General features: G+C 38.8%; 2 protein-coding genes across 5 annotated transcripts; one reads left to right on the top strand and one right to left on the bottom strand.

Annotated features, from left to right (window-relative positions):
- Nucleotides 1–96: 96 nt before the first annotated feature.
- LOC131624472 (pentatricopeptide repeat-containing protein At4g19440, chloroplastic-like) lies at nt 97–6,525 on the top strand. 3 transcript variants are annotated; one of them, XM_058895412.1, is made up of 4 exons: nt 97–3,037; nt 4,857–4,980; nt 5,450–5,563; nt 5,683–6,525. In XM_058895412.1, exon 1 carries the CDS (start codon nt 324–326, stop codon nt 2,823–2,825), a length of 2,502 nt encoding a protein of 833 aa, XP_058751395.1. In that variant the 5' UTR covers nt 97–323; the 3' UTR covers nt 2,826–3,037; nt 4,857–4,980; nt 5,450–5,563; nt 5,683–6,525. The 3 variants fall into 3 exon arrangements, with proteins under 3 accessions (XP_058751395.1, XP_058751394.1, XP_058751396.1); XM_058895411.1 differs by having other exon boundaries at nt 5,395–5,563; nt 5,683–6,524; XM_058895413.1 differs by lacking the exons at nt 4,857–4,980; nt 5,450–5,563; nt 5,683–6,525 and adding an exon at nt 3,192–4,846.
- A 12,374-nt stretch (nt 6,526–18,899) lies between these two features.
- Nucleotides 18,900–21,497, bottom strand: LOC131624458 (uncharacterized). 2 transcript variants are annotated; one of them, XM_058895393.1, is made up of 3 exons: nt 19,790–21,497; nt 19,446–19,712; nt 18,900–19,367 (listed from the first exon to the last, which is right to left on the bottom strand). In XM_058895393.1, the coding sequence occupies exon 1, from the start codon at nt 21,480–21,482 to the stop codon at nt 19,968–19,970; it is 1,515 nt and encodes a 504-aa protein (XP_058751376.1). In that variant the 5' UTR covers nt 21,483–21,497; the 3' UTR covers nt 18,900–19,367; nt 19,446–19,712; nt 19,790–19,967. The 2 variants fall into 2 exon arrangements, with proteins under 2 accessions (XP_058751376.1, XP_058751375.1); XM_058895392.1 differs by having other exon boundaries at nt 18,900–19,712.
- Nucleotides 21,498–24,219: the final 2,722 nt, after the last annotated feature.

The raw sequence follows: 24,219 nt of genomic DNA, 5'->3' as shown, positions 1-24,219 counted from the left end.
ACAAGAGAGAATCTTGCACACCCTCCCAATATTCTACCCGGGTTAAACTTGTCCGAATCCATACCCAGCCCACATTTCAATTTCACCCCACCCACCTCCCCCAACGCTCTCTCACACCTGGGTCACTCCCACCACCCAGTCCTCCCCACCTTCGGAGTCTGCGTCTTTCCCTTCGGAACACTTCAATTCCTCAACCTAACCACTTTCTTCCCTAAACCGTGCCACGTTCACACCCTCACAATCACAAAACCAACCAATGGCTTCAACAACACCAAACTCAAACCAACAATAACCGTTTCCATTTCATTTCACAAACCAATGCTATGCATTTCGCTATGGATTTCGCCAAACACATCACCACTAAACCTCCCTTAATCTTCACTCGTCCTCTAACCTGGATCACCTCCACCATCCCTCGCTACCACCGCCGCCACTTCCCTCCACCACCACCACCGCCGCCGCCGCCAGATTCCACCAACACTTCACTAACTTCCCTACCTTCCATCCTCTCACACAAAACTCTAGATTCTTCCAAATGCAAATCGATTCTACCTCATTTAACCTCTCACGAATTCGACCGCTTGTTCTTCATTCACCATTCCTCTTTCAACCTCAAAACCACACTCGATTTCTTCCGTTTCGCTTCTAACCAATTCAAGTTCCGCTTCACGGTTCGTTCTTATTGTCTCTTAATCCGTTTGCTTCTATCTTCTAGGTTTTTACCCCGCGCTAGATTCATGTTGAAGCGTTTAATCGACGGAAACGTTTACACGCCGTTAGGTAATGTGAACGATAGGCTTAGCGAAATCGCTTCGTCGTTTCTTGAACTGAATAGGTTAACGGAAGGAAGTCACAGTCACGGTGAATTGGATTTGTTGCTTCATATTTTGTGTTCGCAGTTTCAGCATTTAGGTTTTCATTGGGCTTTTGATATTTTTACACTGTTTACGAGCAATGGTGTTTTTCCTTCGCTTAAAACCTGTAATTTTTTGTTGAGTTCGTTGGTGAAATCGAATGAGCTTCACAAGAGTTATAGAGTTTTTGAGGCTGTTTGTCGTAGTGGTGTTACGCTTGACGTTTACACGTACGCGACTGCGATTAATGCGTTTAGTAAAGGTGGAAAGATTGATGATGCTGTTGGTTTGTTTTTTAGAATGGAGGAGCAAGGTGTTTTGCCGAATGTGGTTACTTATAATAGTTTGATTGACGGGTTGTGTAAGAATGGAAGGTTAGAAGAAGCTTTTAGGTTTAAAGAAAAGATGGTTGAGAACAAAGTGAGCCCGAATTTAGTTACTTATGGGATTCTTGTTAATGGTTTCATGAAGTCTGAGAAATTCGATGAGGCGAATTCGGTTTTGGTGGAAATGTATAGCAAGGGATTTTGTCCTAATGAGTTTGTTTTTAATGCACTTATTGATGGGTATTGTAGGAAAGGGAATATGAATGAGGCGTTGAGGATTAGGGATGACATGATGTTGAAGGGGTTGAAGCCAAATGCTGTTACTTTTAATACTCTTTTGCAGGGGTTTTGTAGGAGTGATCAAATGGAGCAAGCTGAGCAAGTGTTAGGGTACTTGTTATCGAATGGTTTATCTGTTAATGAGGATGCATGTTCTTATGTGATTCACTTGTTATGCAATAGTTACAAGTTTGATTCGGCTTTGAAAATTGTAAAGGAGTTATTGTGGAGGAATATTAAGGTTAATGATAGCTTGCTAACTTTGTTGGTTTGTGGACTTTGTAAATGTGGAAAACATTTGGAGGCAATTGATCTTTGGTTTAGACTAGCTGATAAAGGGATTGCAGCAAATACAGCGGCCTCAAATGGGCTTCTCCATGGACTTTGTCTAAGGGGGGACATGGAAGAAGTCTTTGCAGTTGTCAAAGAAATGATGGGGAAAGGCTTGGTACTGGATGGGATTTCATACAACACACTTATATTTGGCTGTTGTAAATCAGGTAAAATTGAGAAAGCTTTCAAGCTGAAGGAAGAGATGGTGAAGCAAGGATTCAAACCAGATACTTATACCTACAATTTCCTAATGAAAGGGTTAGCTGATAAGGGTAAAATAGATGATGTTGATAAGGTTTTGCAAGAAGCAGTAGAACATGGCGTGGTTCCAAATATCTATACATATGCACTAATGTTGGAAGGATATTGTAATGCTGATAGGATTGATAATGCCGTGAGCTTTTTCAACAAGTTAGTTTATAAGGAAGTAGAACTTAGTTCTGTTGTTTATAACATACTTATTGCAGCTCATAGTAAAGCTGGGAATTTTATGGAAGCCTTCAAACTCCGCGATACTATGAAAAGTAAAGACATTCTTCCTACAATTGCCACATATTCTTCTATAATACATGGAATGTGCCGTATTGGCCGTGTTGAGGAAGCAAAGGACTTCTTTGAAGAGATGAGAAATGAAGGATTGATGCCAAATGTCTTTTGTTATACTGCTCTAATTGGTGGTTACTGTAAGTTAGGTCAGATGGATGAAGTGCAGAACATCTTACTAGAAATGACTTCAAAATGTATACATCCTAATAAAATTACCTACACTATTATGATTGGTGGTTATTGTAAATTAGGAAATACAACAGAAGCGAATAAGCTTTTAAATGAGATGATAAGAAATGGAATATCACCAGATACTGTTACTTATAATGTATTGCAAAAAGGATATTGCAAGGAAAAAGAGCTCGAAGAAACTCTTCTATGCGATCCTATGTCTAATACAGAAGCACCCATGGAAGAAATAACTTATACAACATTGGTTGAAAAGCTGCATCCACATACAGATGCAGCAATTAGTAATAAAAAATAATGAGGAAACTTCTCAAAACAGTTGACACTTTGTTGATACCAGAATTCTCGTGGTCGAGACTTCCATTGTTAAGCTTGATTTCAAGCTCGTATTATTTGAAAGATGAAGATTTCATATGCTTGATCTCCAGGCATGTGGGTTACCATCAACAGCTGAAGAAACCTACTCTTGACTTGGTTTGCTAGTTGAACAAAGAGCCTTTGATTTTAAGGGTAAGCCTTTCAAGATCAAACTGTTCATTTTTTTATTCTTTTGTTCTACATTGCATTTGTTATTTATTTATTTTTGTTTTGTCGTGGGTTTTGAATTTTTTTGATAATGGTAATATATGATGATGACTGTTTTATGCATTTGTGCCATATTTAGATATTTGGTATTTATAAGCAACGGAGAAGGAAGATATTTAGATATTTCGGTGTGCAAAGTGAATATGTTCTACTATGCGGCGGATTCTCTTGATTGGATATCAAGAGTTAACACATTCTAAGTGTGCATCTCTCCCTCCATATTTTTTATGGGACAGATAAGATTGTGTTAATGATCTCTCTGGTTTTTTTTATCAATGTCTGTTTCAAAGGAGTCAACCTTTTCATATATGCATAGAGATTGAGCAGCTTTACAGCATTCTTGTTCTTCCCTGGTACTCTGAGTATTATTCATTTTCTGTTTTGGAGGACATCTTATCCCTCTATAGCTGTGCTTTGTTCTCTCTTTAAAAAGATTCTTAGATTTCTCTTACTTTGAGAAATATAATGTTGCCAACACGGTGCTGCATAATGTTACCGCATAATATTTCTTAGTTTTATATAAAAGAGTAACCTAATGCTAATAGAGTGTTCGTCATAGCTCGGGTTCAAGGAAGGGTTAGAACTGTTGCAAATCTATTGTAGGTAGCTTTAGATTGTATCTGCTTGTATCTGCAAGCGGCTGATTTGCACGGCAGCTACTCCAATTGTTTCGTCGAACTCCTCTTCATTTAGTTCTATATAATAAATTTATGTATTCCCTTTGTCCCAAAATAAAGATTTTTTTTAACTAAATCGCTCCCACCAAGGAAATTAGTTCATTTCTTTAAAGCACTAAAGTTATCTTGTCCACCATTTATTGTACCCAAACTACCATTGAATTTATTGGCAAAGTTGTCTTGCCAAAAAAAAAAAGTTTGTGTACGTAAATTACCTTATTTATTGTTTGTTGAAAAAAATTGAATTAATTAGGGGTATTGCGTTACCTTATTTATTGTTTGTTGAAAAAGTTGTCTCCAACATTTTACGACGGAGGGAGTAATATTTATTTCTGCGACGAGAATAAAGTAAGTGTATCAGAGATGGGGATGTTGCGTTGGATGTGTGGTAAGATTAGACGGGGTGAGATAGAAATATGATAATATGAGAGTGTGTTGGGGTACCTATAGTAGAAAAAATGGTGGAAAATAGGTTTAAGTGGTTTGTGCATGTAGAGAGAAGACCAATAGATTTTGTTGTAAGGAGAGTAGATTATATGGAGAGGAGTCAAACAACTAGAGATAGAGGAAGACTTAGGAAAATTATAAGAAAAATTATTAAGAAAGATCTCGATATTAACGAATTGGATGGAAACAAGCTCTTGGATAGAATATTATGACAGAAGTTCATCTATGTAGCCGACCTCGCTTAGTGGGATAAGACTTGGTTGTTGTGGTAATTCAAGGGGTACATGTTGTCAACGTATTGATTTCGTTGCTGGTTGACCATGTGTTCTTCTGGCCCTCTTCTAATCGGTGCTAAAATTCTAGAAATTAGAAATGCTCTAGATGTGTATGCTCTATCAAATTGATGGATTTGATTACTAATTCCTATGAATCATATATTTATTGATGTTGTTTATTTGGTGATCAACTCAAGCCAGCCCAACCTACACTTGCAGGCATATTTAATAAGAGCGATACAGTCAAACATCAAATGAATATCTTATCCATCTTTTCCACATGTTGTGGCGAGGGCTCATCTTTGGTGTTCTTTGTTGTATGAATATATTTGTTTTGATTTTCAGAAACCCTTTGTCATATGGTCTCAGAGCTTTGGTTGGAGGCAGATCTCTTATGGATATTGGAGATAGCATAGCATTGAAGATTTGAGGAGACTAACTAGCATTGAAGATTTGAGGAGACTAACTGGTATTCTTTATGTTAAATCTTTAAGAAATAAATCACTTTTATACACAACTTAAAACCGTTTCTTTTGTAAGTTTAACCTAGCATACTCTAAATTTCTTGAGAAGGTTACCATTTACCACACATCAGTCTTTTGGATATAGTTTCCCACTCAAATGACATTGTTATTTTTTCCCCCAATGGTAATTTTGATTGAGTATTCAATATTTCATTTTCCTGTACAAAACAGGGGTTTTTATATCTAGTTCTATATTAAACATGATTTATTAGATCGTTCCAGAGCAAGGAAGAAACTACTTTTCAGATATAATGCGCAGAAGAATTAAAAAGTTGAATATGTAATATGATAAATGTGCACTTGTTCATTAGCATTTTTAACCAAAATATTAATAGCTTATTTGTTTTTCCCAACCTCAGTTCCCAACAAAGCACCAAAGTCACAAAGAAAATAACTAACAAATTCAACAAACAGGAATTTGTTTCCAGCTTCCACCAAAGTATATTGTATGGCATTTCAGACAAGATGGAAACTTGATGTAGAAAAAGCCACAGCAATAATCCAGAGACTGTTAGAAGTATGTACAAGGTAAGTGGACACACCTTCTGAATTGAAAATGTGCATGTTTTTCTTCCTTGGTTTTTTTTTTTGCTATTTTGTGTCTTTTTTGATGTATTGAAATTACAACTTAAGGTTAATTTCGTCAGGTACTTGCTGGTGGCAAGCATACTTGTCAGCCTGCCAAACATCAGGATGCCCTGCATTTTTAAGGAGCATTTGTTTTTTGGGATGGGTTGTTACAATTTGGAAGTTGTTCTTAACATATGCTTTAGATATATTAAGTTTTAAGACGTAAAAGTTTATAAATTAAATATATACCTGCCGAATTGTTGGCTAACGGCATTTTGCACTTTTTTCAATGACACTGGTGGAATTTAAAAAAAAAAAAAGAAGAGAAGACATAGACGATTTCTCAATACACTCCATAGATCTCTTAGACACCACGCAAAATTTCAATTTTGCCCCCTGATTCCGTAGATGTACATCCAGAAGCACTTCTATTTTACAAAAAAATGTGTTTCTTTCCGTAGATGCATCTACGGAAGCATTAAAAAAACAGTATAGTATAGTTTAAATCAAGTGATTTATGTTCAGCAAGCCTTCTGTAGATGCATCTACGGAACGTGGTGAAAACAAAGTGTTCCGTAGATGCACTTACGAAACAGTCTGCTATATTTCAAGTCATATTCATTTCATTCCAAAACTAAATTTTGGTTACATAAATGTAAAATTAAAGTAATGCATTTTAAACACAATAGTAGGTAAACAAAAAAAATACATTGTATAAATAATGTCGGTCATAATGTATAATACATCACCAAATTAACATAAGTAACATACATCATAAAAAAACTCACAGGCATCTACGGAATGCCCTAACGTGTATCTCTTTCGTAGATGCATTTACGGAAGCTACTGAAGCTCAGAAACACAACAATGATGTAACTCCATTGTTCAATCACCCAAAAACTCCATTTTTGTGACTTGATCGTCCATTTTAAACCTCAAACAACACATACATTGTCTCTAAACTATATTTCTAAATCTATCCAATCTTTTCTACACCTAAATATCAAATTCTAATTCGATTTCACAAATACTTTAAAATAATTTAAAATGTCAAAAATTAACCGATTAAATAAAGATTTCAGCTTGATGGAATGTGTTGATACTTGATGTTGACAACGTAACTGAACTCGGGAGAAAGAAATTTGAAGTTTGATATTTGAGGTTGAGAGAGTTTGAGAGTTGAGAATTTGAAATGAAGAGAATGAGGGAGGGGAAAAGTCTATCGCGAGTTATAACGTCAAACTATTCCATAGATCCAGAGGCGGATCTATGTTATGAGGGTTGGGGGCTCTTGCCCCCACAAAAGTATTAACCATGAATGTTAAATCATATATAATTATTCAATGTTTAATTAATTTCTTAAAGAAACTTGTCCTCATTAATTAGAAGAAGTGTAATCCACGACACCTGACGTGATATCTACTATTTCAGAAACACTCACCTTCGACTTACACAATGTTGAGGCTTAGAAATGAAACAATTTGCCGTTTCTATTGTTCTGTACTTCGCATTTTTTATAATGAATGATGCTATGCGTGTTTTCCTTCGCCACTTACACAGTTCACCATAGTTTAAAGCAGGAGGCATCCTTCTATAAAAAAAGAAAAAAAATTTCTCTTTAAAATGTGCAAATGACACTTCCTTCGTATTTGCTCAGAGAAAGAAGAGAGATGTCTGGCATTGCTTGTAATGCGGGGTGCGGTCTCTCTTTCATACCAATAAGTGGCTCTAAAACCCGTTTATTTTGCATAAAAAAATTTAAAATTGTATTAATTGCTAATAAAGAGACCTTGTTTTATTGGTCCAGTGGATTGGCGTTGGACTTGGTAGGTCGAACCACGGTTCGATCCCCCGCAACTGCGATCGGGAGGGAGATGGAACCACTTGATGCCAGAACTCGCCCCCGAACCGGACTAAACCGGTGGTATAAAGCCAAAAAGAGACCTTGTTTTAAATAATCATGAATAACTTTCTCTCATAACATTGTCTCCTTACTAAATATCACCTCTGGTCCCATCTATATTATAAGAAAAAATTCACTTGATAAATATATATATTTATTCAATGTATTTAAAAAATAACTTTTTCTTATAAATGAGGCAAGATGGAGTATAATCATTTATCTTAATTGTGTATCACACCATTTGTGTCTTATAAATAGGATCTATGTTATATGGTAGAATTATACTCGAGAACAAGACAATACAAAATTATATTCTTTGCTCTCTAATATTTTGCTCTTTCTTCTTATTTGATAACTGTTAGCTGAAGATTTCGTTTTATATTGTCCTTCGAAAGAGTTGAGAATCGAAGGAAAGATGGCTACTGATGGTCATGCCTCGAAGATACAGACTTCTAAGTTCGTTGAAGATAGTGAACACTGAAAGACTAATGAAAGCATATGTCTTCGGGACTTAGACAAAATTTATAAAGTATATATTTAAGTGTTACTACTTAGCGTGTTTTCATAGTGTTTTTACACTGCCACGCGTCGAAGATGGACTCAGGCGGGAAGATTTGAAATTCGAATACGGTTTCGTAACCGTTCAAATACAGATGGCTTCGCTGGAAGTTCTGATGAGAAACGTGGCAGCAGATTAGTGTAGGACCGTTAAGGTCGAAACTAGTATAAATAGGAGTTTTAATGTTAGGATTCCGTGTGTTCATTTTGTACAAATCACTCACATATTTACTCAAGTATCAAGTGTTACGAGAAAGAGCTCGCTGAGAAAATATACGTATGACACCACCATTTTAATACATGTGTATTGTATTTCATTTTCGAATACATTTCTGAATTACTGCATTTCATTTATTTCTTGTCATTTACATTCCTGTATCTTTATTTTACTTCCGAATTTACTTTCATGATCATTTACTTTTAAAGTCTTTAACGTTTCTGCAGTTTAAGATTCTTTATGTTTTAACAATCTTTAAGTTTCATATGTTATGTTATTTATCTTTCTTGTCGAAGTTATAATTACATATAACGAAGCAATTACCAAGATTCTTGAATCGAACAATACTCATTGAAGAGGACAAATTACGAATATGATTCAAATGAACATTGATAACAATCTTCTTGACTATGTGTCCTAGGATCAATCTAGTCGATCCTGCAAGTAACCAAATCATATTTATTATAGTTTGGAAGACTAGCGGTTGTTTACCGGAAATCACCGTAAACAAATTGGCACGCCCAGTGGGACAGTGTCACGCGGATTGTTTTAATCAATTGTTTTGTTTTTGTCTAGACAATATCAAGACCTTGTATGAACCTTAGGAACGGTAAATTAAAAGACAGTGCACAACCGATTCCCAAACGAAGGTACAACAAGAAAATGGCTGTTACGGCCAGTACAGGGGGTAATCAAGATCCCCCACAAGGTTCGGGATCAGGAGCGGCAAATTCGACTTCTACTCAAGAAGCACGAGATGCAACGGGTCCAAATGGATCGAGACCTACAGATAATTCCCAGACTATGCCTGAAAATAATACAGCACCCTCAGGGACTGTTCCAGTTTCAGTGTCGACAACCGCACCCTCATCCACAAGTGCAGAGGACGTATTGTTTGCCTCGACAAATGCTGCAAACAATTTATTTGGTCAAGGTACAAACTCCGCTTTCGAATGGAGACCAAATAATCCATACGGAATGCCATACCCACATGGAACAGGCGTACGAGGGGCAGGACATATATATCCCCCAACTAACAATGCGGCATTTTCACCAAATGTTAGTTCAGTGGGTCGAAGTGCACATAACACTGGTTTCCCTACCCAGATGCCTCACTTTACCACAAATAACCAAGCAGCATTTCGACAAGAAATGGATGCAAGCAACCATGATATGGTGGGGGTTTTGGCCAGAGAACTAACTTCAGTCTTGAACCCACTAATGGCAAATGTTACTACGACAAATAGAGAAAACGTGGAAATTTTCCAAAAGATATCATCGCAAATGAATCGAATGGCAGAATTCATGGGAGTACCACCGCCTAAAAGGAAAGACAAGCAGCCTGTGAACCAAGAAGAGAGGCCTATTTTGGAACGTGTGCAAGATATGGTTCCCCCACCTAGGACGGTTCCTAGGGATACAGGCCCCTCACGAAGGACGGAGTCGTTCGAAAAGACTCCGGTAATTAACTTGGAGGATTCAAGTCAAAGGACCGTCCCCTTTCGACAAGAAATGGAGGAAGAACGACCCAGATTGAGGATTTTGGGCAGGGACGATCATCCAGATGAGATTGTCCAAAGAGTTAGAAGAGAAAATCTGGCCACAGAAAATAATTTAACTGCCATGATAGAAAGGGTCATGGCCAATAATGGCCTTAGTACTGGACTCAGACGTCCAAATTATACATCCCCTATATCAGATTATATCATGCAAACAGAATTGCCTAGGGGAACTAAGGTTCCTAAATTCACAAAATTTTCTGGCGAAACTAATGAGTCAACTGTGGAACATATTGCTAGATATTTAACAGAAGCAGGAGACTTAGCGGGAAACGAAGATCTAAGGATTAAATATTTTCCTAGTTCGCTGACAAAAAATGCGTTTATTTGGTTCACTACTTTGCCACCAAATTCGATAGACGCATGGGCATACTTAGAAAGGTTGTTCCACGAGCAATTCTACATGGGTCAAACTAAGATAAGTCTGAAGGAATTGGCCAGTGTTAAAAGAAAATTCGCAGAGACAATTGATGACTACTTAAATAGGTTCCGCCTGTTGAAATCTAGATGTTTTACAACGGTTCCGGAACATGAACTCGTCGAAATGGCTGCGGGTGGTTTGGATTATTCAATAAGAAAGAAACTAGATACCCAATACCTCAGGGACATGGCCCAATTAGCAGATAGGGTTCGACAGGTCGAACGCCTGAAGGCAGAGAAAGCTAGGGCAAATAAAAGCTATAAGAAAGAAAGAGTGGCGTACGTCGAAGCCGAGAATGTTGATGAGGAGTCTTTCAATGACTCATATAGCCCTGAAGAAGTCGAAATAGACTTGGCTGAATTAAAAGAAGCGCCACCTTATGCTTGCAAATTGTTAAATCCAGCAAATGGAAAAAACCCAGTAGAAAATGATAAGAATGATAGGTTCTCTAAGAAAACTTATACGTTTGACATTACCAAATGTGATGAAATATTTGATTTACTGGTAAAAGATGGCCAAATGATACTACCCCCAAATTCCAAAATTCCTCCGTTGGAACAACGGAAGAAAAGAGGTTTTTGTAAATATCATGGTTTTTTAGGCCATAAAACTTCTCAATGTTTTCTTTTCAGGGATCTAATTCAAAATGCTCTCAATGATGAAAGGTTGAAGTTTGCTGACAAAGCCAAGAATCAAATGAGGGTAGATTCAAATCCTCTGAACATTGCTGACGCTAGCCTCTGTGAGGTAGAAGATATCAACATGGTGGAGGCGTCTGAAGCCGAAGTTCTAGAAACTAAATCAAAGTTCAATGGAAAGCAGGCTACTGAAAGCCTAAATGGTGACATAATCTTCAATACTGATGTTGAAGAATCTTCCAAGGCAGAGATAACTGAAGCCTCGAAGGAAGAAAGCAGCGAGGCCACTGAAGACCTCAGGATGAAACTCCAGAAAATACAAATCTCTGAAGTTCCTTCAGTAGCAGTTAACATGGTCAGTGCCAGACGCCCAGTGTCTGAGTTTGGCGAATTAGAGACTTGGTTAACAAGGCAAAATGGGGACATCGAAGCTCCACAAAAAACTGAAAGCCTCAAAGAATATCTTTGGAAATGTCACGAGAGAAGCGGTGGTAAGCAATGGATGTGTCCAAGGTGCTCGATCATGCTGAATCGAAGAGTCGAAGCCAACTTCGAGAGGGCTCGGCGCGAAAGATGGGAACATCCAGGAAGAGAGCCAAATCCCCTGCTACAACTATATCCAAAGATGGATGAAAGCTTGGTAGGATTTTTGGTCAGATGCCACAAAGGAAACACTGAAGTTGCTCTGTGTCCCAGATGTGGGGCAGTCTATGATGAAAGACTCGCACGATCATTCGAACGCATATACTGCCATATGAGTAGGGAAACTCAGGGGTTGCGTCCTAACCTTTATGGTTTCGACATATGGACTCCGACAAAGAGGCCTGATAGTCCACACCCTAGAGCTCGAAGAGTGACTTTTAAAGTCCCTGCGAATGCACCCAGGGATAGGTGGATACAAGCTGATGCAAGAACCAACAAATGGCGAAGCTGGGACCAAGGAGGAAGAACTGCAATGGCATATAGGAAACAATTTCAAAGACCAAATCGAGAGGCGAATCGATTGGAGAATTATAAGGGAAAAAATCCTATGTCTCGATCCCAGTGGAGAAGGCATCAGAGGATAAAAAAGTCTCAGAAGGAATACAGGCCAAGAGAAGTTGGAGAATCTAGTAGCAACCAAGTCTCATACCAGGGGGCAAAGTTAAACAAACCTCCGGTGGAACGCAGGTTGTTCGAAGCTGAGAAACTCTTAGATGAAGAAGAGAAGATGCGTTCAAATTCCTGGAAAGAAGAGGATAGAATGACAAATGATTTTGATTCCGATGGGGTGTCATCCATAAATCTTAATTGTAATGTAGTATCTGTACTCCCTCACGAGTTTAACCAGGAAGTTGAAGTAGAAGACTGCGAAGAGGCTGATATCGAAGAAATGACAAAACACAGACCTGTGTGTTACTATGTGCTGAATAATGGTGCAGTAGAAGAACAGAATGCTTTCTTCGAAAGACCAGATGAGGGTATGCGAAACCACTTGAAGCCACTTTACATCAGGGCGAAGATTGAGAATGTTGGTATTAATAAAGTCTTAGTTGATGGAGGAGCAGCAGTGAATCTAATGCCTCAATATATGCTGAAAAGAATTGGTATGTTCGATACAGATATAAGGCCACATAACATGGTCTTATCTAATTATGAAGGAAAAATAGGACAAACACTGGGAGTTGTTCAAGTCAACTTAACAGTGGGCTCAGTTACGAGGCCAACCATGTTTATGGTTATACCAGCAAAAGCAAACTACAACCTTTTGCTTGGTAGAGAATGGATTCATGGTGTAGCAGCTGTACCCTCAACAATGCATCAGAGGGTGACGATTTGGAGAGAAGATGGTATAGTGGAGAATATCGAAGGTGACCAGAGTTACTACATGGCTGAAGTCAACCAAGTAAATAGAACCAACTTCGATAGGAATCTGGCAAACATAGGTCCTTGTCATGCTGCTGAAGAGATGTATGCTCCAAATAGAAATGCATTGTACTATTTGACTTTGCATCCAAATGGATTCCAATGGGATAGAGAGATCATGGATGGTCCACCAGATCCAGCACCATTGGAGAATTATCAGACGGTACGGCCAACAGGCTGGGATGATGACGGTAATAATGTCTGAGTCTGTGTTCTTCGAAAAGATTTCGGCCTATGTGGCCGAGAACAAAAGAAAGGCGGCTCTCGAAGCCGAACTATCGAGTACAAAGATAGATACAGTTCCTATCAAGGAAGGAACAACAGAATTGGAGATACGTACGAGTTTCGAATTCCCTGAAGACACGGCTCCAGTTGAAGAAATCATAAGAGAAAAACCAAGTCAGAAGTTAGATGCAATATACGACGAAGAACCTTTGGGATTCGAGAAAGACCCAATGGCATCAAACATAAAGATGTTGGCCCAAGATCCTCTTAAAGAAGTAAATCTTGGAGACAATGATCAAAAGAGAATAACATATATCAGCGCGAAACTAGAACCTGAGTTGAAAGCAACGATCATCAAAATGTTGAAAGACAACAGAGATTGTTTTGCTTGGGATTATGATGAGATGCCTGGTCTCGGAAGAGACTTAGTCGAATTGAAATTACCAATAAAAGAAGGGAAGAAGCCAATAAAGCAAACTCCCAGAAGATTCGCGCCAGAGATTCACTCGAAGATTAAGACAGAAGTCGAAAGACTCTTGCGTTGCAAATTTATCCGAACTACAAGGTATGTCGAGTGGATTGCTAATATAGTACCTGTAATTAAAAAGAATGGCTCAATAAGAGTATGCATAGACTTTCGTGACCTTAATGCAGCTACTCCTAAAGATGAGTATCCTATGCCTGTAGCAGAAATGCTAGTAGACTCAGCCGCAGGTTTTGAGTATTTGAGCATGTTAGATGGATATTCAGGATACAATCAAATTTTTATAGCAGAAGATAATGTATCCAAGACAGCATTTCGTTGCCCAGGAGCAATAGGCACTTACGAATGGATTGTGATGCCTTTTGGTTTGAAAAACGCTGGGGAAACTTATCAAAGAGCAATGAATTCTATATTTCATGACTTTATAGAAACATTCATGCAAGTGTATATAGATGACATCGTGGTAAAATCTACCTCGGGTATGAGTCATCTCGATCATCTAAGCCAATCATTCGAAAGAATGAGGAAATATGGCTTGAAGATGAATCCCCTTAAATGTGCTTTCTTTGTGCAGGCAGGTGATTTCTTGGGTTTCGTAGTCCACAAAAAAGGGATAGAAATCAACCAAAACAAGACAAAAGCCATTATGGAAACCAAGTCTCCATCCACGAAGAAAGAATTGCAGTCTTTATTGGGTAAGATAAATTTCTTGAGAAGATTTATCTCTAACTTAAGTGGACGCACCCAAGCTTTCTCGCCCCTATTACGGCTTAAGCAAGGAAAGTTCGAATGGAGTGCAGAACATCAAGAAGCTTTCGATCAAATAAAGCAATACTTGACGTGTCCACTAATTCTCATTCCCCCGAATGGGAAGAAGCACATGCGCTTGTATATCTCAGCATCAGATAAAACAATAGGCAGCATGTTAGCCCAAGAAGATGAGAACGGCATCGAAAGAGCCATTTATTACTTAAGTAGAGTACTCAATGATGCAGAGACTAGATATACTGATATAGAAAAACTCTGCCTTTGTTTGTATTTCTCTTGTATCAAACTTAAGTATTATATAAAGCCAGTTGACGTCTACGTTTCATCTCATTGTGATGTTATTAAACACATGTTATCTAAGCCAATACTACACAGTCGGATTGGCAAGTGGGCTTTAGCCCTTACTGAATATTCATTAATATTTCAGCCTCTCAAGGCAATGAAAGGTCAAATTGTGTCAGATTTCATTGTTGACCATGCGGTGGTTGAGAATCATCAGCATTATGTGGATTTGAAACCTTGGAAGTTATATTTCGATGGTTCAACACATAGAGAGGGTACTGGTGTTGGAATATTGATAATTTCTCCTGATGGAATTCCAACAAAGCTCAAGTATAAAATTGAAGGTCCATTATGCTCCAATAATGAAGCTGAATATGAAGCATTGATTGCTGGACTTGAGGCTTTGTTAGAATTGGGGGCAACCAGAGTCGAAATTAAAGGAGACTCCGAATTGGTCATCAAGCAATTGACAAAAGAGTACAAGTGCATCAAAGAGAATTTGATCATGTATTTTGTTATTGCAAATAGGCTACTCAAGAAATTTGAATATGTGGAATTAAAACACGTATCAAGAGTGAATAACCAGGAAGCAAACGACTTGGCACAATTAGCCTCAGGATATAAAGTATCAAAAGAAAAGTTGGAAGAATTGATTGAAGTAAGAGGAAGAGCAATGTTTACTAAACTTTCGCCAAGTGATCTGGAGAACTCACGATTGGGTTATGCCAACAAAGAACAATTCGAGGTACTGAATATAGATTCATTAACAGACACAGATTGGAGGAGTCCAATTATTAACTATCTGAAAAATCCTTCGACGGATACAGACAGAAAAATCAAGTATAGAGCCCTGTCATATTATCTGATGGGAAATGAATTGTTCAAGAAAACTCCTGAAGGGGTATTGTTAAAATGCTTGGGAGAAGCAGAAGCATACTTGGCTCTGTCGAACGTACATAGTGGGGCATGTGGTGCACATCAAGCAGGGCACAAAATGAAATGGCTTTTGTTTCGATATGGGATGTATTGGCCTTCGATGTTAAAAGATTGCATAGAATTTGCAAAAGGGTGCCAAGAATGCCAAGAACACGCAGGTATCCAACACGCCCCAGCAAACGAACTAAGTACGATAGTAAAACCATGGCCTTTTAGGGGATGGGCACTAGATTTGATTGGAGAAATTCACCCCAAGTCCTCTAAAGGTCAAAGATACATTTTGGTGGGAATAGACTATTTCACAAAATGGGTCGAAGCAATACCGCTGGCAAATGTGGATCAAGAGGCTGTGATTGAGTTTATTCAAAAACATATTATATATAGGTTTGGAATCCCAGAAAGCATAACAACGGATCAGGGATCAGTCTTTACTGGACGAAAAATGCAAGACTTTGCCAGAGAAATAGGTTTCAAGTTATTTACTTCTACACCTTATTATGCTCAAGCAAATGGCCAAGTTGAAGCAGCAAATAAAGTAATAATTGGCCTTATTAAGAAACATGTAGGAAAGAAACCCAAGAATTGGCATAAGACTTTAGATCAGGCACTTTGGGCTTGTCGAACGTCTCCAAAAGAAGCCACAAATACAACTCCTTTTCAGTTAACGTTTGGACATGACGCAGTACTTCCAATTGAGATATGTTTGCAATCAGTAAGAATACAAAGGCAAGCAGACATTCCTCCCAACGTATACTGGGAATTAATGATGAACGAGTTAGTAGATTTGGACGAAGACAGGCTTCGAGCATTGGAAATGATAAAGAGGCAAAAGGAAAGAGTGTCCAGAGCATATAACAAAAAGGTGAAAGGTAAAACTTTTGTTAATAATGATCTAGTTTGGAAAGTTATTCTACCTATAGATCGAAAGAATCAGGCACTTGGTAAATGGTCCCCACATTGGGAAGGACCCTTTCGAATCTTAAAAGTATTCTCGAACAATGCCTACGAAATAGAAGAGTTAGCAGAAGATCGCAGGATCTTAAGAGTGAACGGGAAATACTTGAAGAGATATAAACCTAGCATGCATGAAGTAAAGATTGCAAAGACGTAGACACTCAAAGTACTACGAAAAGCCAAAATGGTCAGGCATGTGTCAAAATATACTTCACATTGATCAAAATGGCTTTAGAATCAGAAAGAATTATGGAAAGAAAAATCAAAACACCAAAATATTCTTTTCATTGCAAGCATGGAAATACATTTCATTACAAAAAGATCCAGAAATAGGATCTGAGATTACAAAAAAGAGAGGAAGGCATAGACATATAAAAAGATTAAACCTAGACTCGCTAGTTAATTCTGGCGTCTAGACTGTCCAGAGATAGCACAGGAACAGGTTCAGCTTCGAACATGTCCCTAGCCCCAGAATCACGCATTCTTCTCACTACGCCTTTCTTGAGAAAAATGTAACTAAGGAGTCTCCCGTATGGAAGACAAGTTACACTTTCTCGACGGTCCACGCCGATAGCAACAGCTTTGACAAGACCTTTGAAGATCATCAAAGGTATGTTAATCTTTCTTCCCCGAATACCACAGAGAATAAACTCCAGATCTTCAACCATGATGTTATTCTCATCAATCACCCGAGGTTGAAAGTTGCCTACGAGCATTTGGTGCCAAATCCTGATGGTTTGTGCGCTGTAGCGATCACTATCCATGAGTGTTCTCAACATGATATGAGTAGTCATGCTGAGAACATTATCATCAAAAGTTGCTCCGGTGTTATTGCATCTTATGAGATTGGCAATAGTGGTGGGGGTAATGCTAAGGTGAGCATGTCGAACGGATGAATCAATGGTGGCTCTACCTTCAGGGTCCATGCGTAAAGACGCATTCATCCAAAACTCTGCCACCATATTAGGGTAGATGGCACCCTCCAGGACTTCCTCAAAGTAGAAGTTCAGTTCCTGATTAGCAAAGAGATTTTCAATGTTAATGAAATGACGAAGGAGTTCATCCTCATCAAGTCTGAACTCACCCTTGATGAGAGCTTTGAGATCGTTAAAGGAAAGAATTCCAGCCATTTCAGGGAAAAATGGTGTTTGAGAGGAAAGAGTTGTGTTTTCTCTTTTTTCTGTGTTTTGGTTTGGGGAAGAAATACTTGAATGAAGAAATAAAAGTGATATGGAACCCTTTATATAGAAGGAGAATACTGAAGGTTGGTTTTACATTTTTAATGAGTGATTAGACTGCGGTTCGTTTTTCAAAGTAAGAAGTTATGGCCTCCGCCGTTTCCCGCCCTTGGAAGTTGAAAAGTAATCATTAAACTGATGCACGCACGTCTGAAAACCGACGTTTTGGAGAAAGTGACGTCACTTTTAATAATGATTATGGCTAGAAGAAGTGGAAACGTCAAGTCTAGAGGCAAGAGTGCTGCGAAGGATGTTCAGGTTCTACATGTTGTATTTAATAAAAGCACTGTAGGAAATCTAAAGATATATTTGGCAGAAAATTGAAAGATTTGTTAAAATTAGTGCAAGCAAATATTATAGATAGAAATGGGAGTCAGGCGTACAAATATTATATGTCTCGATTACAAAATAAAAATCCAACAAATGAAACAAGATTGAAGACATCTAGCTAAAGTCCTCAGGGAGATCCCTTTTGATCTTCAGATATTGAGTTTCCCATGAGGACATTCGAAGTTCAATTAGTGCCCTTTGTTTCTTCAACTTTTCGATCTCTGGCACTAACTTCTGTGCAGTCTCGAAATGTTTGATTCCTGACTGCACCACTTCGAGCAAATCTTGTTGGTTAGATTCTTGGAGGGCTGCTTGGCTACTTTCAGCTTCCTTTATCTTGCCCTCGAGCATTTTTATTTCTTGTTTCCAGGAGCTGATTTTCTTCTCATATTCATCAATGGCTTTTTGATTCGCCGAATGTTTAAGCTTGAGGGCTTCACCTTGTTTTGTGGCTTCCACAGCAGAATTCCATGAAGAGTCATGAGAGGCCACTATCTCAGATAATTCTTTCTCGACGTTTTGCTTTCGAAGAATGTCAGCTTGGAGTTGTTCAAGGAGAGAGCCTAGCAGAACAATCATCTCTGAGACTTCTGGGGAAACTTGAAGCAAATCTACTTTCTTTAAAAGTTGATTTAAGTTGTAGCTTTTAACAGGGTCCCGGTTGAGAACATCTACAAGATTGACCCCAAAGAATCTCTCTTTTATCTGTCGAAGAAGATTAGGAGTATCTTCCTTGTCACTAGAATCTGCAGTTACAGCTGGAGAAACATCAGGCTCCGAAAGTGAAGAAGTATTCACATTCATGATAGCCCTTAGGAACCCAAGAGGATCAGTTTGTTTAAGTTGTTCAAGCTCCGAAGAAGTAGGCTTCGTAGGAGCAGGCGTCGAAGTTGTCTCAGGAATAGTTTTTACATCGGGAGTCGAAGTTCCCTGAGAAATTGGTTTTTCTGGTTGAGAAATCTCCTCCATGGCATCTTTTTCCGATGCAGAATCTTCGTTGCCATGAGATTGCTGGTTCACATTGTCGCTGCCGGAGAATGGATGATCCTCTTCCAAATCTTTGCCTTGATGAGTAGGTGGGGATTCGTCAGTAGATTGGCTTTCTTCGATTGGCTCATTAGGCAATATAGTGGCAATTGGCCTAACGTCTTCGAAGACTGGTGAGAGAACATGGGTTCTAGCTTGAGAAGTATCTGTTTCGAACGAAGCCAAGATAATCATGAGGTTAAGCCTTCGAAAGTTTTAATTGACGAAAGTTGAAATTTAACAATTACCATAAAGTTTATCAACATCAATGGTGAGGCCAGGGTCTTTGAAACCAGAAGTAGCAGTGCCAGCATCATCCTGCAATAACAAGGTAAAATGCCAGTGCAATTAGTTAGTTAAAATTACAAGATAATATGTAAGACAAACGCAAGATACCTTGGGTGGATTATTGTCTGGGCTTGAGTTATGACTTTCCAAAACAAGAGCATTGCTGGCAGTCTTCAAAGGAGACTCTTCAGAAGACGCCTTATTGCCAGGAGAAGCAGCTTTTGAAGGACTTGCCTTTTTCCCTTTTCTTGAAGGGGTAACAGCTTTGTGTTTCTTTTTCTGTCCTTGTCTAGTTTGAGGAGGAGATTTGTCTTCACCATCTGAGGCATTGGTCGAAGAAGCTTTACGCTTCGAACCCGTTGGGGGTTTCGAGCTCTGGCAAGTGAAAGATGAGAAAGATGAGTACCAATCACAGAATTGTACAAGATTTAGAGTATGAGATAAGTATTTACCGTGGGCTTCTTGTCCGTGACGATCGAATCACTTTCGTTTGGTTTGTCGCTTTTAGATGTCTCAGACTCTTTTGGGGCAGAAGCTTCTTTAATCTTCCTCCTTCGTGCAACAGCTGTAGTTGAGACTGAAATCAGTATATCAGTAAAAGAAAAGAAAAGTCAGTCGAAAAAGATTGCCTTAATCCAAACCTTCAGGTATTGGAGTCAGGACACGAACGTGTTTAAGATCTATATGAAGATGTCCTTTGAAAGTATCCAAGGTATGCTTAGTCGGAACCACTCGTTCAGCGCGTTTTTTGGCACTCTCTTGAAGAATTTTGAGAGCATTCCCACACACGAACCAGTCTGGGAAAGGAGGACTTAGAGCCACACCAAAATCAGCACTTGGTAGTGGAGGGAATTTTGGAGGATGAAGTTTGAAAGCCACTTCATAACGTAGTTCTGGTCGAACATACGAGGGCAATTTCAATTTATTTAGTTTGGTGGAAAACTTTTCGCGCAAAGTGACTGCAGCCTCACGAACGGTCCGACTAAGATCATCAGGCCTATAGATAGTTTCAAAGAATTTTTGAAAAGCTTGGATTTCTTTAATATGAGTTGAAGTACCTTTTTTGAAGTTCTCCTGCACATCAGTGAAAGCTGCGGTTAGTTCTTGAGCAAGGCTATCAGCATCAAAAATTTGAGAGCTATAATACTCTGTCCACCATTGATGGAAATCTGGTGTAGAGTAAAAAGAAGGTTCAAAAGGAATAGGAGAAAGATTGGTGACGTCAACGTATTTGTCGATTTTTTGTTCACATTCTTCTTCAGTCAAATACAAAGTGTGGAAACACATATGGTTCCTTTTCTCATATAAGCACTTGGGTGTTATTTGAGTTAGCCCAAACTGCCTCGAGACCAAATTTGGTTGATAACACATGAGGATACATTGACCCTTTGATGGTCGAAGACGGTGGGAAAATAATCTTGGAGTCAGAAAGGCTTCCCAAATTTCCATGGATTCAGTTTGCTGATCTTGAGATGTTGGTGGAAATTTTCGAGTAAACCATTCAGGACCTATTATTCTGTGTACAAATGGGGCCATGGAAGGATCGAACTGATCACGCCGAGCAAACATCATTGAATACGCCAAGAAATGTTCATGAAGCTTTCCCATTTCCTCTTTTGGAGTTAGGTAAGCTAACCTGGTCCCTTCTATAGTTCGATTTTTGATTGTGCTATCTTCCTCATTGACATCTCCTCGAAAAGGAAGATAAGTTTCGAATGTGGCATTGAGCCACAGTTGCAATAACCAAAAAGGACCAGCATAAAGTAAACTGCCAGATTTGAAATTCTTGGTAAGATTCGCAGCTTCACTAAGGTTTTCGTAAAGAGACCCTAGAAGTAGTTGGCTGAGGTTGAGTTTTCTACCAGCATGCAACTGATTAGCCATGCAAAGGTACCTCTTTGCAACCTGGATAGATCTTGAGCAGAAGGCGCACCGTGAGAGCCATAATGCTAGAAAAGCAATATGCTCTTCGTCAGATACTGTCGCTTCGGTGGTAATATGGTGTTTCTGGATGAATGCCGTGTAAGTAACTTGCGAATCGTTGAAACCTATAGTGTCATTATCCATGTCATTGGGATCAAAGGTTTCGCCAGTTGGTCGAAGTCCCGTAATAGCAGCCACATCAAAAAGCGTGGGGGTAACCATTCCACAGGGAAGATGGAAGGTATTGTGAGAAGCATCCCAGAAATGAACCGCTGCTACTAACATGGGTTGGTTGTATTCTAAACCTGTTTTTGACAGTTGGATCAAATCGTATATCCCTAACGATTTCCAAAAGATCCTTTTTGTTTCTCTACCTTTTCTAGCCAAGCATAATACAAGTCAGGATCTTTGGCTAAAGGGATTGACCTAAAAACTTTTACAGAATTGGTCATATAGTTTAACCTAATTTTGGCTAAAGCTAAAGGGGTTGCAGTTGAAGTTTTCTCAACATTAGCAGATTTGCCTAAAGGAGAACGACCGTCTTCATCTATCTTAACTTTGCTAACTAATGGTCTAGTCTTATAATAAGCAGGGAAGAATTTATTCACAGATTGGATACTTTCACTCGGTAACGGACCCATAAAGGCAAGAGTTTTTCCAGAAAGATCAAAAGGTATGATTACCTGGGAAGCGTAGATTGCGCGTATTTCTTCAGTGTTAGGGTTTGGAACGAACTCTCGTTCCCCAGAACGTGTTGTTGATTGGAGCTTCACAGCGGGTTGAAGAACATTTGAAGATGAAGCCATGGAAGAGTTTTTGCTAAAGAGAGCAAGATTTTAGAAAGAGTGAAGATATTCTTAGTTTTCTCGGTGTAGAAGATGAATGGAAGGCGGTATAAAGGCACAAGGTCAAATATTTAAAGGTTTAACGGAAACCCTTTTAAATCTTTTGGGTAAAACCCGAGAGACACATGGCGGTTGGTGATTTAATCCAACGGCGGTTGAATAAGTTAGCCTTACTCCTAGTATATAGGAATAATGATCAGTAAGTAAGGTTAAAACGTGGGAATGTAAGTTATGAGAAGACATCTTTGAAAATGACAAGACGTTTCGGAAACAGTGTTATCAGTGATTATGACGTTAGTCAGCAGTCTTGGAACTTTCAAAGATCATAAAAACGAAATCTTATAATGACAAGAAACGCCTATTTCTGTTGATTCTCGAAACAGGCATTTATTGGGGGCAATTTGTTAGCTGAAGATTTCGTTTTATATTGTTTGTCCTTCGAAGGAGTTGAGAATCGAAGGAAAGATGGTTACTGATGGCCATCCCTTAAAAAGTGAAAGAATGGCTACTGATGGTCATGCCTCGAAGATACAGACTTCTAAGTTCGTTGAAGATAGTGAACACTGAAAGACTAATGAAAGCATATGTCTTCGGGACTTAGACAAAATTTATAAAGTATATATTTAAGTGTTACTACTTAGCGTGTTTTCATAGTGTTTTTACACTGCCACGCGTCGAAGATGGACTCAGGCGGGAAGATTTGAAATTCGAAGACGGTTTCGTAACCGTTCAAATACAGATGGCTTCGCTGGAAGTTCTGATGAGAAACGTGGCAGCAGATTAGTGTAGGACCGTTAAGGTCGAAACTAGTATAAATAGGAGTTTTAATGTTAGGATTCCGTGTGTTCATTTTGTACAAATCACTCACATATTTACTCAAGTATCAAGTGTTACGAGAAAGAGTTCGCTGAGAAAATGTACGTATGACACCACCATTTTAATACATGTGTATTGTATTTCATTTTCGAATACATTTCTGAATTACTGCATTTCATTTATTTCTTGTCATTTACATTCCTGTATCTTTATTTTACTTTCGAATTTACTTTCATGATCATTTACTTTTAAAGTCTTTAACGTTTCTGCAGTTTAAGATTCTTTATGTTTTAACAATCTTTAAGTTTCATATGTTATGTTATTTATCTTTCTTGTTGAAGTTATAATTACATATAACGAAGCAATTACCAAGATTCTTGAATCGAACAATACTCATCGAAGAGGACAAATTACGAATATGATTCAAATGAACATTGATAACAATCTTCTTGACTATGTGTCCTAGGATCAATCTAGTCGATCCTGCAAGTAACCAAATCATATTTATTATAGTTTGGAAGACTAGCGGTTGTTTACCGGAAATCACCGTAAACAAATTGGCACGCCCAGTGGGACAGTGTCACGCGGATTGTTTTAATCAATTGTTTTGTTTTTGTCTAGACAATATCAAGACCTTGTATGAACCTTAGGAACGGTAAATTAAAAGACAGTGCACAACCGATTCCCAAACGAAGGTACAACAGGAAAATGGTCGTTACGGCCAGTGCAGGGGGTAATCAAGATCCCCCACAAGGTTCAGGATCAGGAGCGGCAAATTCGACTTCTACTCAAGAAGCACGAGATGCAACGGGTCCAAATGGATCGAGACCTGCAGACAATTCCCAGACTGCGCCTGAAAATACTACAGGACATTCAGGAACTGTTCCAGTTTCGTGCATCGACAACCGCACCCTCATCTACAAGTGCAGAGGACGTATTGTTTGCCTCGGACAAATGCTGCAAACAATTTATTTGGTCAAGGTACAAACTCCGCTTTCGAATGGAGACCAAATAATCCATACGGAATGCCATACCCACATGGAACAGGCGTACGAGGGGCAGGACATATATATCCCCCAACTAACAATGCGGCATTTTCACCAAATGTTAGTTCAGTGGGTCGAAGTGCACATAACACTGGTTTCTCTACCCAGATGCCTCACTTTCACCACAAATAACCAAGCAGCATTTCGACAAGAAATGGATGCAAGCAACCATGATATGGTAGGGGTTTTGGCCAGAGAACTAACTTCAGTCTTGAACCCACTAATGGCAAATGTTACTACGACAAATAGAGA

Source organism: Vicia villosa, unplaced genomic scaffold, assembly GCF_029867415.1.
Source record: "Vicia villosa cultivar HV-30 ecotype Madison, WI unplaced genomic scaffold, Vvil1.0 ctg.000131F_1_1_1, whole genome shotgun sequence".
NCBI lineage: Eukaryota > Viridiplantae > Streptophyta > Magnoliopsida > Fabales > Fabaceae > Vicia > Vicia villosa.
This window is presented reverse-complemented; position numbering and strand designations above follow the sequence as displayed.